Source organism: Cygnus atratus, chromosome 10 (genome assembly GCF_013377495.2).
Source record: "Cygnus atratus isolate AKBS03 ecotype Queensland, Australia chromosome 10, CAtr_DNAZoo_HiC_assembly, whole genome shotgun sequence".
Taxonomy (NCBI): domain Eukaryota; kingdom Metazoa; phylum Chordata; class Aves; order Anseriformes; family Anatidae; genus Cygnus; species Cygnus atratus.
The window spans coordinates 1,889,467-1,904,873 of record NC_066371.1 but is presented as its reverse complement, the minus strand read 5'-3'; the positions used below and the strand labels follow the sequence as shown (position 1 = coordinate 1,904,873).

The following is a 15,407-nucleotide window of genomic DNA, read 5'->3' as shown; positions in this document are numbered from 1 at the left end:
CCTCCTGCAGCTCCAAAATGTGAGTGTGGGTGCTAAATTTGAGATGCGTTTTGCATAAATGTATAATGCTGAGAAAGTGATTGACTGGCACCTTATTTTACTGAAATACCAGGAAAAAAGAAGTATTTTCCCTGTTGTGGTTTGCTTCCTGTGTTCTCTCCCAAGCCAGCCTTTCATATGGAACAGAATTCAACCACTTACAGTGCTGCTCCTCTTTGTTTGGTAGAATAGATAATGATATATGCTCTAAGTTGCTTTCTGTAGAACATGTACATTTTGATGCCGATCAGCTGAATTTATCAGTATAAACTTCACACTGAGAACAAAATAATATTTGAAGTCTAACCGATTTGTTACAAAAATAGACCAAAAAGCGTACGCATCCCCCGGCATTGGATTGAAAGCTTTTCTCCTGTTAAGTGAGGCTTTTGAGGGAAGGAAGGAACTGCGTTCCTCATGAGAACAAACTGGGGTTGTGACTTCTTTGTGGTGTTTTTACCCCAGCAGTGTTGGGACACTCAGGCCCCTGCCTTGTCGCTCCCTGAGCCGGCCCGGTCCCCTCGCCCAGAAGGCCCAGCCTGGCGCTGTGACACTTTTCCGGAGAGAAACTTCACAAGTCTCCCATCGCTGCTTTCAGTTTCAATGAAAAAACTCAATCAGCTGTGGAGACTTTCTGCTCATAGTGTGCAGAGCTAACAGGGGCAGGCTGGATGTGGAGAGCAGAGGCCCGGCCGTGTCCTGCATGCCCCCATTTCGCGTGGGGCGTCTGCCTGCGGCCCTGCCATCGCCTCTGGCCTGCCCGTGTGAGACACCTCATGTGTCTCCAGGTCTCATCCAAATTTAGGTTTACGTAGCTGCAGAGGTGCCTTGTCTCCTTCTCTACATACATTTTTAAACTTATTTTTGCGGCCCCCAGACTCCACACACCCCCCCTTTACCTGGGGAATGCATAGCGTCGATGTGCCCTGGTTTTGAACTAAAAGCCCTGTAGTGCCTCAGCATCGCAGTCAGGTGCTAGACCCCTCCGACTGCGCGGTGCTTCGGCTTCCAAGAATAGCATAGATAATTTCATCTTGGAGAAACTTCAGACAGAACGTTGAATTGTTTAATTGCAAATTAAGTCATAATGTGAAACTCTTTCCCATTTAGTTTCTGGCTGTAATGCACTGTCTTTGCCTGCAATAAATCAGCCAGTGTGTGGAGCAATTTAGGATTTCGTCTGGAGGCTGCAAAGGAGGAACTTTATTGCTCCTCAGTGGAGCAGCTGCACGGAGGGAGCAGGTGTGTTTATAACCGTCGGAAATGAGCCCTGCTGCTTATAGGAAGGAATTCAGACAGGGCTTAGAACCACTGACAATTTTCAAAGGAAATCCTGGTGTTCCCTTTTTTTTTTTTTTAGCTTGTCACCCCTGGCAACAGTAAACATTTAGGGCAAAGAATACAGAAATCTCTAGCATTAGTAAAAAGTTATTAAATTCCCTCCCCGTCAAACTCTGCACAACTTAATTTTTCTGATCAGCTGAAATGCTCCTTATACCTTCGGGGTAAAACTTGAATAAAGTAGCTGTTTTATGGTGTAATTGCATGATTTCAGAGTGTGCGATTGTGATCGTAGATAGAGCTACACATCTGATACTCGTTTACTGAGAGGTGATTTCAGCGCGTGGCGAGCCCCAGTTACAGCGATATCCGTGATGATGAAAATGATGGAAGGCTCATGCATTTGTTGCTGAGAGTTAGGATAGATAAAAAGAAAATTGGAGCTACAGTCCCCCTTATAAGTTTTGAGAGTGCAGAAAGGGAGTGCCCTTTCAGCTGGGTGAATAATGCTGGAATTCACCTTGGCAGTAGGAAATCCCCTGCAGAACAGGAAGGACTGTAAAGGGCCGCGGGGCGACATACCTCTGTGACAGCCGGCTGAGCGTGCGGGTGTCTGGCGTATCTGCAGTGCTGAATGTTGTGGAAATGAAGGGAGCAAGGAGCGCGTTTTGATCCCGTTGCTTTCTATTGAGGGATTTATCCTGAATTTGCTTTTGGTGTCACTCCTGAAAAGGAGGGAGAGGAGGGAACTGGAGTTTTCCGAGGAGAAGTGGTATAGTGGTGTTTGTTTTTTAACATCTCCTAATGTAGGCTGAGGACCATGATCTGTTCTGGCAGAAATATCCCAGTAGGATTTTTAAGCCTTTGTAGATGTTTTTCAAGCTCTGCAGCATCCTGTATTGCGGCAGAATTCATGTTGAACACTTCTTTTGGGACAGAAATTATGATGCATTAAAAACGAAAGTCACCCTTGCAGCATTTCCAAAGCATTCTGGTTCCTGTAAAGTTCTGAGAGTTCACAGACCTTCAGCACAGGGTCTGCATAAGACTGGTATTAAAACAGAGAGCAGAAGAGGTATCTTGAAAGAGTGAGGGAAAGCATGATTTGTTTTAATTAAAACAAATGAACAAACAAACCAACAAAGCCCAGTGTTGCTTTGGGTTTTGTCGTGACCTTAGGGCGTGCTTGGTGCAGAGCTTGTCCTTTGGCTTGCTGCAGAGCTGCTGATGGTATCAGGCTGATGTTTGGGGCTGCAGAGCTGGGACCTGGGGCTGCAGAGCTCAGCAGAGGGGTCCTAGTGTTGGCTCTGGGCAGGTGTCTCAGGTAGTGAAGAACTCCCGAAGGCAGGATGCTGGCATGTTCTCTGTGAAAGCCCTGGGGCTGAGTCTTTAATTTACTCCTCACTGGGCTTGCACTGGTGTGACTTTGTTCTTGGTGGAGTAGTTGGCAATGCTGCTCTTTCAGAGAGGAGGTTCAGGACCAAGCTAAATTTTTTCAAGAGTCACCAAGTGTGAATCTTTACACAACAGCGATTACTGACCCCCAGTTGTAATTGGACACAACAGCTTAATTGACTTTTAATTTGATCTCCAATCCACTCAAATGTCCAAACATGATGCAAAAGCAGATTTTGCAGCTTTTCAGAAGCCACGTCGGGATGGTGAGCTCCACCTCGGGTTCCCTGTGATCCTGGAGGACAGCAGCACATTTCCCTCTGCATCGGGCATTTGTTTGCAAGGCCGCTCTCCTCCACCCAGACAGGTGTCTGGGGACAGCGCGGCCCAGTTTCCGCACGTCTCGGGCACCAAAACACATGCGTCCGAGAGAAATGTTAATATTTTTATGGACTGAAAAGAAGTGTGAGCGCTGACCTGCAGGTGGCATGCTCAGGATGCTGAATGGGGCTGGGAGATGTCCTACTTTTCTTTTTTTTTTCCCCTCCCAGCCACATTGCAGCGAACTGCTCCATTGGGCACCTGCCAACATTCAGGCAGCAGTTACATAAGAACAGCTTTTTTTCCTGGAATTTAGGCCCGCTGCTGATGTGTGACCTTCAGCGGTGATTGCCAATAAACGTGGTGGAGCTGTTTACAGTTACCTCGGCCCGCGGCTGCCAGCAGCCGAGCCTCCGCCGGTGCCGCAGTGTGTGCACCGCTGCCTCTCGTGATAAGACCGTTCCCGTGTGGTGGGGTCCCTGCATGGCTCGGAAGGGCTGACCGCGGGCGAGGGGTGAGGGCAGGCAGCTCTGTCACGCTGCCGTCCATCTGCAGAGCCGCCGCAGCTCCGTGCCGGAGCTGTCCTGCCCCGAGCGCCGCGGCTGTCCCTGGCTGGCCCCTGGCTGCAGAGAGCCAGCAAGAGCCTGAAGGACCAAACGCAGCAAAACGCCCGGAACACTCTGAGTTTCCATTGTCGTTACGTGGTACTGAGGATGTGCAGGATTTGAACTTAAAAAAAAAAAAAAAAAAAAAAAAAAAAGAATCAAGTAAAACCCTACTCACATACATTTTTTTTAATTCTGTAATGGTACTTCATGCAGCTGATGAAACAGTAACCAGCAAAATACACCTGCAAAAACCCACTCAATATAGGTTTTTTTGTTTTGTTTTGTTTTGTTTTTTTTACCTCTTCACTTTTGTCTTGAGGTTTCAAGTAGGTGAAAAAGGGAACTGAAAATTCAGGTTCAAAGGGGATTGACTGAAGAAGTAACCTTTACTATGCTGTTTATCAATGATAAACTATAAAGCTGTAGTGGCTGAGCAAGGTGCAAAATATAGGCTACTTTGTGGATCTTTTGATTGGAATTGGAAAATTTCTTAACCTCCTGAGTGCTGGAGAGAGGCAGTTTTAAATTTTCTTTGCAGAGAGAGCTCGTACGACAGTCATCTCTCTTGTGTATTTTGCACTTAGACAGTGCTTCACTTGTTATGTCTCAAGTAGAGGAAATGCAGGCTCTAATAAATTTTTGTGGGCTGCCTTATATTTTTTTCCTTCAGAAATCCTGCAATCTTTGGACTGTTTTTATTGCACAAACTGGAACTAGAATTGGTAAGCTCTTTGGAAAAGGAGACTGGAACTTTTTAAAAGTTATTTGTAATAATAACAACAAAAATTTGCACCCTCTTTCTAGTTAATTAAAAATACTAATGTAGGATGTGTAGAGAAGGTAGTCCTTTATCTATTCAGTTACTGTGTGAGACCTGCAAGATCGAGGGTTTAAAGAGAAGCAAGTGGGATTTCATTGCCAGTGAAGGTCAGTGGCATATCAGAGACTGAGGTCTCTAGCTCTAGGAAAGCCCCCGCCCAAGTAAAACATGCTGCTTCGACTGAAAACTCTGGAAAATTAAAGGAAGTCCCGCAGGCAGATCTCGGTGACCTTTCAGTCCGGGCGCTGACGGCCCTTACGCCAAATTTCCCACCTCATCGTCTGGCAGCTCACAAAGGCTCTGCAAATTCCCTGAGATAAGAGGGGGGAAAAAAATGAAAGCGAGCACTGCTCCTGCCGGGGACAGCCACGTCCCCGCGCTGGGTGCAGGGTGCGGGCGCTGCGCTGCCATGCGGCTGCAGCAGGGCCCGGGCAGAGCCGGGGGCTGCTCGTGCCCCTGGAAAGCCCCCACAGCTCCTGCAAGGGGAGCCCGTGCCCTGACAGTGAGCTGCTGCACAGCTTGCACCGCCTCATAATCGAGGCAGGGTAAAACCCTACGGCACCTGCTAAAAATACGCTGCACAGCAAAGCCGGCATGGGTCGTTGCAGTGGAAAGCTGCCATGTGGGATGTTCGGCAAACAGGTTCGGTGCTCTTGGGTCCCAGTTATTCCCCGCTGTCCTGAAACTTACCCGTGGCAAGTCAAGTACGTGTTTGACAGACACACCCACAGATCATCTGCGGAGGCTAGAACTTTGCCACCCAACCCTTTTCTTGGTTCTGCGAGGTAACAGCGTTGGCCCCGTGAAGGAGGCTTTGCAAGTAACCTGTGCGGAGTTACCCGCAGCTACGGAACACTTGCAGAGACCAGCGACATAACTTGTTCTGTCTGGTGTCGTCAGTCAGAAGAGGTGGCAGGATGGCAACATTTCACTTTTGCTTTGTGTGTTTAAAGTAAGAGCTGTACTAAATGTATTCCGCAGAGAGAAGAGAGAAATTCAGGAAAGGGAGGAACGCAGTGGAAAGGGGCTGCTAGGATGGTGCCTAAAAGACCTGTCCCAACTGGGTCTCCAGCTGATACCGCAACAGCTAAGGCAGAAAAAGCAGGGGCACTGGTTTGAGCATGTGACATCTGAGATCTTTACCGTAGTTCTTTACATCTGGATACACAACCTAGCTATCAGCAGCCCAACATGACTGGCTAGCTGACTCTGGTTTTGTTTTTCCCCTCTTTCCTCCTCTATGCCAGATCTCTCTGCTCGCCACCCTGATAATGAGATGCCATATGCGGGGAGTTGGGTCAGTTCCTGCACTCACAGCTTTCAGGACCAGAAGGCACCATTCAGCAATTTAACCCGACTTCCTGAGCAACGCAGGGCATCTCGCAATTACTTCTGCGCCACGCCAAATAAACGCAGCTTGCCTAAGCTCCTTCACGTTGATGTTCGCCGTGGTGCTGAGCGCCTTCCCAGCTGGGTGCTGCTCACTCCTCACTGCATTGCCCTCGCTTGGCACCTCCCTGTCTGGTGGGAGGGCAGGCTGGGAAATGACCCAGAGGAGATGTGAGGTGCTTTGGAAAGTGGCATCGGCCTGGGCAAGTTAAACAGCCTGGGGTTTGCCACCTGTCCATCCTCTGAACTTGGAGAGGGCTGGAAATGGAGGAGGCTTCTGCTTTTAGTGTGCAGTTTTATCCATTTTTGGTCAAAATTTCGAAGCTCCATGAGGTTGAAGAATAAAGGATCACTTTTTTTTTTAGTGTTTTTATGTGTGCTCACACATGTGCAGCTTTTTCTGATAAGGTTCTTTTCCACCCATTTTTAACTTTACAATAAGAGATGTTTTCTGTCCTGTATTGCTGAAGTCGTTACTTGGAGGAGACCCCATCTATGTGAACTGGAACCTCCGCCTGTCTTTCAAATGCATTTCAGCCCTTTTCAGCACTTCTGTTCTAGATGTTTACTACATAGTTGAGTTTAAAAAAAATAATGAGAAAAGCAGTCCTGAGGGTTCCAACCTAAATGAAAATCTTTCTGCATTTCCTCAAACCATTTTCACTTTTTTTTATCCCCAATGCTAGGTGTCTGAATTTTCCATGAGAGGCAGGATTAGGCAACTTTCATCTTGATTTTTTTTATATTTTTAATGCAAATGAAAATAAAACTTTTATACCTTCTTTAAAACCAGATAGAAAAGACAAAAACCTCTTCCATATGTCATTAGGTTGAGATGAAATGAGTTCAGGCTTGAGCTGTCGCTTGCTGTCGCTTGCTGTGGTGGTTTTTGAGGTGGACACCTCCAGTGTTGAGTCAGATGAAGACCATTCTGGGAAACACACACAGCCTGTGTTGGGGAAATGGATGTTAGAGGCATTACAGTCACCGACAGGTCAACGAAATTGTAGTTCTCCTGTTATGGCTAATGATGAGTGGTTTATTTGCCAGCCTTGTGGGAATGGAAACTTAAAAGGAAGAGGGTTTTTGTACAGCAAATTGAAAGGAACTTTTGCTACCGCTAGTGAAAAGGAAAAACACTGTACTCCTCTCTGACCCTGCCACCCATTACGTTTCAGTTTAAAAGCCGGCCGCTTCATGCGTGCCACTCACCTGGCCTCTCCGAGTGAAGTGCCTTCCTGGTCCGTGAGCTTACTGCCCTGTTGCCCCTTCCCCCCAGAACTGTCACTTTTCTTCTGGGTGCAGAACTGAGGTATACGGAAGCACAAGAAATTTAGCAAAATTACCACTTCAATCTTCTCTCCCTATTCAATCCTTCTTGTGAAGCATAAGCTAATATTGTGCTTTTGCAGTACAAAGGATGGTGCAAAGACTAGTGCAGTAGCTATAACTGAATAATTCTTTCCTGTTTTAACCCATTTTGATGTGAAGAATATCAATTTCAGTATTTGGAGTTTATATTCTTACTGAAAGATCGCTGAAAGCTATGGTAATTTGGAATGATCCACCGGAGCCTTGCCAAGGCCAGTGGTTTCTGCTTGCAGATGAGTTTGTGAGGCTGGTTCTAACATGCTGATCTATTTATACATGCTGTCTGTGCTAAAGTGGGAAGGCACAGGAGTTTGCAAACTGGAATGTTTACTTTTCCCTTCTTCAATTTAAGTTGGAAAGATCAAACTAATTCAGCGCTGATTCTTCTTCTCTGCTGGTTTTCAGCCCCAAAATGTACATGCAGGTTTGATTAATTTGGGGTCATGACATAAGCCAAGTCCAGTCCATCGTCTTGCTGCAGTCATATCCACTTGACTTCCCAGCTTCAGTCTCTCCTTCTTTGGAAGGAAGGTGCCCAATTTCTCTTATAGAGATTACATACAATTTATGCGCTGTTGTTGATGAACTTAAATGAAGGAGGTATTTTTTGCTTTTCTCTGAAGCAAGTTGTCCTGGCAGTGTCAGAACAATGTGCCCAGACTCCCTAATGACTTGATATGGCTTTCCCAGTATCCAGCCTACAAGCAGCCAAGGGTGTACTCAGCGTGGCACGATGTGCAGGAACTATGTGTTCCTCTGCATAAATGAGGGTCTTCCTGTTAACTTTTGATCCTCTGGCTTAAATACTCTGTGCTTCAGTTTAGCCAAGAAAGAAATGGTTTGCATGCTTGTGAAGTTTCCAAGAGAGGTGACAATGCAAGGAAATGGCGTACCAAAGGCCGCGTGAATTAGCCAGGAGGAAAGTCCATTAGGAGGAGGACGGAGAACGGTTCTTCCTGGCCAAGGAGCCCCTGCCCACGGAGCACCACAAGGGAAGGGCTCGCTCCTCCGGCTGGCTCCTTCCTGTGAAGTAGGATCTCTCCATATTTAGCCTCTTGGATCCCGACAGCCTTCCTCTCTCCGCTGTGTGTTTCCCAGGCTACAGCGGATATTAGGTTAAACCACCACGGTCGCTCTCCCAGCCTATGCTTGATTTTTCTGTCTAGTTCGTGTGCCCTCTAGGCAGACATGGGCAATCAGTTGCAGACTTAATTTGGTATTGCTGTATCGTCAGAGTCTTATTTCTTAGTGTATGTTCCTGAGAAGTTAAATCAATTTACCCACGATTAAGTAGGCAGTTTGATTTGAATGCTTAGGTCTCTGTTGTATGTCTAAGTCCTACTTGATAAAAGTTGCTTGTCTTTATCTGTTTCAATGTGATGATCAGCATTTTAAATTTGAAAAACTGTCACCATTAAGTTTATTTCATTGTTCATGTTTGGTACTGTATTACATCTCTTATCTCAGGAAAAATGTTTATAGCTGGGAATCCATAGGAACCGTTTTTAACTAGTGTTCGAAGTCTTTTTGTGACGTGCAGCACTTGCTTCTTCCTCCTCCCCGCTGGGGATGCGTGTGCTATGTTCACCGTGTGCAAGTCGCGGATGCCGTGTACGTGGTCTGAACGAGCTGCCCAAAAGTGCATTATTTCTGGGTGGCAGGCCTGTGTGCACCTGCAACTAAAGCTTTTAGCTTGTGCCTTTGTGCTCATGCAAAGTAGTTTGGGATGTTCAAAGGATACCTGCTAAATTTTCAAAATGTAGCTCTTTTAGGAGCATGGTGGGTGGCTGGGAGGGTGTAAATGGTAATTATGCCATAATTCATTTGTGATGATTCAGCTGAAGTTGAGTGGTTTGCTAGTTCCCTTCCCCTAAGTGTTGACCACTAGATTTCTGTTGGGATGAAAGTATCTTGAAGAATGACTAATTTTTCTGCATTTTACTTTCAACTAGCTGCCGCAACCTCCAGAAACGGAAAGCTCGGTAGAGGTGTGTCACTCACCTATATTTGTACAACAGCAAATATTGGTGTTCTGAAGTAGTCCTGGTGGAGTGTCTTGTTGATAGAAAAAACAGCTGTGAAATGTGTGTCTGAGTGGTATAGACAGTGAAAAATGAGCAGATTGGTTGAAGTGCTTGAGTCTGATGCAGCCATCAGCAAGACAGGCTGAAAATACACAGAATCATGTAAACCAGTCCCAAATATTTTGTTCCTGCAAAGTAAGGGACCCAAAGGATAAGTGGTTTAACGTATCCAAGGTAGTACAAGCCTTCCAGCCATTTGTCTTGGGCTTTTAGTGCAGGCACTCCTTGAGAAGTCTCCTCTCAAATCTCCCTTCAGCAAAATAAGACTTCATTTCTATGATTCCCTATAAAGAATTTTGGTTTCCCCTTATCTTACATATTTAAAGCCTTTAAGGAAATAGAGGTAAAAAAAGAAGTTAGTGGAATTTTCATAATTCCAGAGCAGCTGGGTGTCCCGTTTGAAACTGTTAATTGTCACTTCACACCAAGAAGGTTCCTAGCTCTTTAGTGAATTGGATATCTAGGAGCATTTCATTTATGAGACACGCCAGCATCAGGTGGCCTAAGGCAGATTTGGGAAAAAAAAAAAAAAAAAAAAAAAAAAAAAGAATGTGAGAATTTACGAAATCTCAAGTTCTTTTGGAATTAATGGGATGCCTGGAGGTGGCATCAATAGATTTCACATCCGGGTGCTGTATCAGTGCAAATTTCAGTGAAACAACAATGAAGTCTTAATCTAGGAGGATGTTGATTCTCTGATGTATTTAAGTGTGAAGTTTTTATGTATGTTTTGAAATAACAAAGAAAAATGAAGTTTGTGATGCTTTAAATCTTTGTACTTGTAATTTTTGTGGAATAGTACTTAAATAGAAGCCGAAACTCTCAGTGGTCACAGAATGACTTTGAGATGTCTGGAAGATGGCTCCTGGTTTAAGATGGGTCCCTGTATAGAGTGGTTTCAGAATATTTCCACATTTTCAGAATGCTTTAAAGCAACAAGAACTTGAAGTACTTTAGGTTTCCAAAGTGGAAGTTCAAGTCTGTACAAAGTTCCTGAAAATTTACTTCCTTTACATACCTAATATCTAAAATATGAGAGACTTGATTTGGAAATAGGCATGTGCCAAGGGACTTCTTTCAATAAATCAGTGAAATCTCTACTGAAGTCCACGGCATTGGAATGAAAACCCTGTGGGTTTTGTCAGAGACCCTCCACAATCTCAAAAGAGCTTCCTTGACCACAATCAGACATGTTAAAGTGCCTACACTTCCACCAGAAGTGTGTGTGTGTACGTGTGTGTATATGTGTATATGTATGCATGGGCATAATGCATGGTTTGAGTTCTTGAACTGTCGTGTGGTACCTGTAAAATTAGGTAGACTGTGTATTTTCTTTAAGTCCCTGAGAATGTGTTGGCATATGTGCATGCCATGGTGGTCTGCTGGCAAGTGTCAGAGCAGACTGGTTAAGTACTGTGGGAGCTAATTAAGGGCTGATGTTTTATTTAGTTAGCTTGTCGGTTGGTCTTCCTCATCTCCCCGTTGCTTTCAGCTGTGACTTCCCTGAATATTTTCCATGAGTGCAAAGATGTTAGTGTGTCTTTAGTGTTGTTCTCCTTTAAAATGAAATTTCTGCGTGTACAGCAGGAGCTTGATCAAAGTCTACCACAGAGGCAACTGGAGGATCATAGAAGGGTATGTACAGCAGTCAAGCACATTCAGAACTAATTCTCTACCTTTTCCTTTTAAACAGTGAAGTTTAAGTTATGTAAGACACTTCTGTGGTTAACTGTTTGCCAGTCTGTTAGAAAATCCAAAACTAGCAGCCGTGCTTACAAAACAGGGTATGGGGGCACTTTCTGTTGTGTTCAGTGGAAGGGGCAAGTGCTTGGCTGCTCAGGATTAAACCTCAGATCCTGCTCTAGTCTGTTCACACTTCTTAAAGCACTCCCTTTGGTGATGATCGCAAAATTACAGTGAGATTATTCAGTGCCTGTGGAGTTTGCTTGCTTTGGCCCTACCTGCCCCCTTCATAAACAATCAAGCTGCCAAATCAACATTGTTAGCACATTTCTTAATTTATTCTGCTCTTGTAGCTCAGAACAGAAAAGTAGCAACTCCTAACTGCTTCGCTCTTAAATTTTATTAAAGATTCCCCATTTTAAAGATCATAACAGGTTTTTGATAACACCTGAACTGTATATTGCATCTGTTTTACCGATATGTTTAATACCGTTTGTATGTTGCTTACTGTTAGTTGCTGATGAATGCAGATGAAACTGAATGCTAGTAGGTAGCATATTTGATTTTTCTCGCTGCCGCCAAACATCTGATATTTGTTTGCATATTGTACGCATCAAAGTGGTGTATAACAGTAACAGGATGGTTAAAGAACTGTTCTGAAGCCAAGCAGCACAGCTGAATTAATTATAACATTTCTTAACATTTTTCTCCTTTATTTTGATCACATTTTCATACGCTTATTAGCTAACACAGTGTTTTTGAATAATTTTATAGTAAATGGTGAAGTTTTTATTCCCAGTTAGAATTTTAAATGATACCGAATGTGGGGATGGATTGCCAAACCTCTGAAACCGTGGATCAGCATGCTTTCAGACTAAAACCAGCAAATGCTTGATAACGTGTTTCCACTTGTATTTTCTGCTTGCTTGTCCTGCTTTGGGTAACCACAGGCACAGACAGCAGAGGTGCAGCAGGTCTGTCCGAGGAGCAGGAGCTCCGCTCAGGTCTCCCCACTCACGTGAACCATTTCGAGCATGGAATAGAAGTTACCTTCTGCTCTGCAGTGGGCTAGGAGGAAAGTCTAGGGACAATCCCATGAGCTTGAGTTACCCTTCTGGACTTGGGATGAGGTGGAGCTTACCAAACAGCAGTTCTTGTAGTCAGATGTGCGTTTTGATCTTTGTAGTAAGTAGTAAAAATTCCTGCTTTTAAATGCCAGTTGCTGTGACAACTGCTAGTCAGCTTAACAGAAGAGAAAAAGGTAACGGGAGAGCTCCGCTGTGACTTGGTTTTGGCATAGGGCTCTGTAAGTATCAAGTTTCCTCTCTAATCAGTACACATGTAGAAGAAAGATGTAGTTAAGGTGTCGGGGTTTTTTTTTTTGCTTGTCTTGGCCTTGTTCTGTCATGTATCTTTCCTTACCTGCCAGACTGAGAGCAGAAAGAGTGGGTAAGGCACTACAGCGTGTACTAAACACTATCTTGTCGTTGTCAGTCAAAGTAGCTCCTCCGGGATGAGTTTGCTGGGGCCCTGGAATTAGTCTCTTGCCTCTGCCGCATGTTCACAGTTTGGCCCAAGCAGTGACAGCAAGTGGATGTCCCTTGGAAAAGGACCGGTTTTCTTCTACTTTTGTTTCCAAAAGAACTTGCCTTTTTTCTTCCTTCTGACTTTTGGAAGCAGCTGGTTGGAAAGCTCTCTTAGTGCTTATCTTCATCTTGTCTCCCTGTCGTTTCCCCGTCCCCATCTGATTCTGTAAAACGCAGCTCCCGTGCTGCAGCCCTCACCCTGCCGGGCGGTGGGAGCACCTGCTGGCTGCCGGGGCACGAGCTGCAGCCGCGGGTGGGCTTCCTCAGCTCGGGAGCGATTTGGTCGAGGATTATTAGTTTCTGACAGGTTTTTTGTCTTTCCAGCGCACGGGGGTGTAAGGCTTTACCTAAGCTATGTTCTGTGAGTGCTGGCTTCATCTCAAAAGCAGTCTGGCTGCGGCAGCGCTGGGCTCTGGCTGAGGCAGCTAGCGCACACACGCGTTGCTCCATTTACTTACGTGTGTTTTAAAGGCCTCTTGTGAAAGTTTAAGGAAGGAGGCTTTGCTTTTTTGACAGCTAATATTGAGCCCTGTAGTTGATGACGTTTTGAATCCACAGCCAGACTACTAATTTGGTTTGAAATACAGCTGAAAGTAAGCATCAAGCGCATTTTGTCTGAAATCATTGTTGCCTAGTTCAAATTTTTTGGAGTCATCAGGAAATAAATCCCAGGTCCCCTCTCCGACAGCGGCTCAGTGTGGCACTGCTGCAGTCACAGCACACCCCCAGTAGCGGAGCAGCAGCTCACAGTTAAAACAATTACCTGTCTCTCTTAATGCACAAAGGCCTTGTAAAAATCTGTTAGGCCAGCCGCAGTGTTTCTGCATCTGCCTACTGCTGGCGGTACAGCCGGCTTTTCTACCGCTCTCTAAATTACCGGGGATTCTTGAGAAGACTTCAGCGAGCACAGCGCAGGGTCCGCAGGTTAACGTTCAACCTGGGAGCTGCTTGGATCTCCTCCGACTTCTGCTGACGGCAGCAGCGCATGCTTTGCGCAGCCGTGCCGGGTGTCCCCGGGCCGCGCGGGGCTGGGACGCTGGAGTTATCCGAGGACCGCTGCCCCGCGGTGCCCGCGGGCTCATGTGCTCGGGTGCTGACTGCTGGCGTGACGGGGAACAAAGAGCCGGGGCGCGGCGGGGAGCGCTCGGGTCCCCGCTGGGTGGCTGGCGGCAGTGCCGTGCTCCGCTGGCTGGTGGCGGGGAGGGAGAGGGGAGTGCCGTGCTGTAGCGCTCCGGTGGGCGGCAAGAGAGGCTAGGTCTGAGGAGATGGGGTTGCTTGCTCAGATAACCGGTTCTAATGGGAGTATTTCTCTGATCTTCCTCTTTATTTCATCTTGGTGCTGTACAGATGTTTTTTTTTACACTTAAGACAGACAATAATCCTCAATTTGAAAAGGAAAACAAAACAGGCTGAAAATAAAATCTGGCTAGAAAGCATTAGGAAAATCTGGACTGTAGCTGTTTCTGGTGCTGGGAACCCTTAATCTTATTTGAGCCCTGTGCAACCTCCCAGCCTGCCTGGGAACCCCAGGGGATGCCCAGCAGATCTTTCCAAATCTCCAGGGTCTCGGGTCCCCCACCTCGCTGCGAGTAGGCTCATGGTAACAGCGCTCCTCCTGTACCGCGTGTTGCTGGCGTATTTCTTCCCTAAGCTCGAATCATGACTTGGTTATCCTCTTTGAATCAAGGGTGAGGCCCTCAGGCAAGTCTTGGTCAACCGTTACTACGGCAACGTGCGGCCTGCGGGACGGCGGGAGAGCCTCACCAGCTTCGGCAATGGCCCCCTCTCAGCTGGCGGCGCCAGCAAGGCCGGGGCAGGAGGTAGGACACGGCGCGTCTGTCTGTCCGTCCGCGCGGCCCGTCGGTGTCTTGCACGTCAAAGTCTTTTCCCCTCAGACTTTTCCCTTACTGTTCTGTTTCTGTGAAATACAAAGCAAACAAATGAAAACCAACAACAACAAAAAAATTACCCACAGCGGTCGGGGAAGAACTCTTAATCCCACTTTTTCCCTGGCTTTGGAAACTCCAGTGTTTCAACTCTCCCTGAGGGATTTCACTTTAAGCTGAGCAGAACATGGCTCTCCTGTCTCTAATCACGTAAACTGCTTTTTCCTTACGCAGATGAGAGTAGTGTTCTTGTTTTCCTGACTGCATTTGAGAACATACTTCAGAGTTAAGGAGGCCGAGCTTTTTTTTATGCTTTCTAGAGACTTTCTTGGGGTGTCTTGGATTTTGTAGTCTTGCTTTGAATGGATGTACTTAGGAAATCTGATCAATTTAACATTTGCAATAATACCTGGGAGATGCGCTCATAGGGATGTCAGATTAACCATATCTAAAACAAAAGCATTTTGTTGCATTACGGAGAGATTGCAGGGTAAGATGAGCAAAAATCAGGTTTGAAGTCAACTGTAGAGTGCAGTTTATTTAATTTGAAACCATTGCTAAAAAAGTCAGTTAGGCATGTTTTCATCAAACACCATTCAGTGGGTTTTGCCTCTAACGACTGTCGGTAATCCCGTTGAAGGCAGGTCTGATCAGAAACAAACAAAACAAAAAAATCCCTCCCTCATTTTTAAGTTGAGCTGTAATTACATTTGCCTTTGCGTAGTGCTGCCTGCTGTGATACTCTTTCGCTTTCTAGATCATTTTGCTTCAGTTCTTGTTCTTTCTGCCTCTTCCACCAAATCTTGTGTGCTTTATCTTGTTTGATCTGTTTCATCCATGAATTTTTATGCTTCTGTAATTGTACAGAAGCATAGCGTTGGCTTTGCCATCTGCTGGAATTTGTCTTGCCTTTTCTCCATCACTTTGCTGGTACCACTGAGCTT

The 15,407-nt window shown here is 45.8% G+C and overlaps 1 protein-coding gene across 6 annotated transcripts in view; it reads left to right on the top strand.

Annotated features, from left to right (window-relative positions):
* Positions 1-15,407, top strand: part of ITPR1 (inositol 1,4,5-trisphosphate receptor type 1) — a 170,395-nt gene that overhangs the window by 93,893 nt on the left and 61,095 nt on the right. For 5 of the 6 annotated variants that reach the window (XR_007708681.1, XM_035546712.2, XM_035546713.2 and 2 more), the window contains one exon: positions 14,265-14,397. The exons of the other annotated variant lie outside the window; for it this stretch is intronic. Coding sequence is in view for 4 of the 5 variants with exons in the window: in XM_035546712.2 (XP_035402605.1) it covers positions 14,265-14,397 (133 nt within the window). In the remaining variant the exon portion in view is untranslated. The remainder of the gene's footprint in view (positions 1-14,264; positions 14,398-15,407) is intronic. 6 annotated transcript variants of the gene reach the window in all.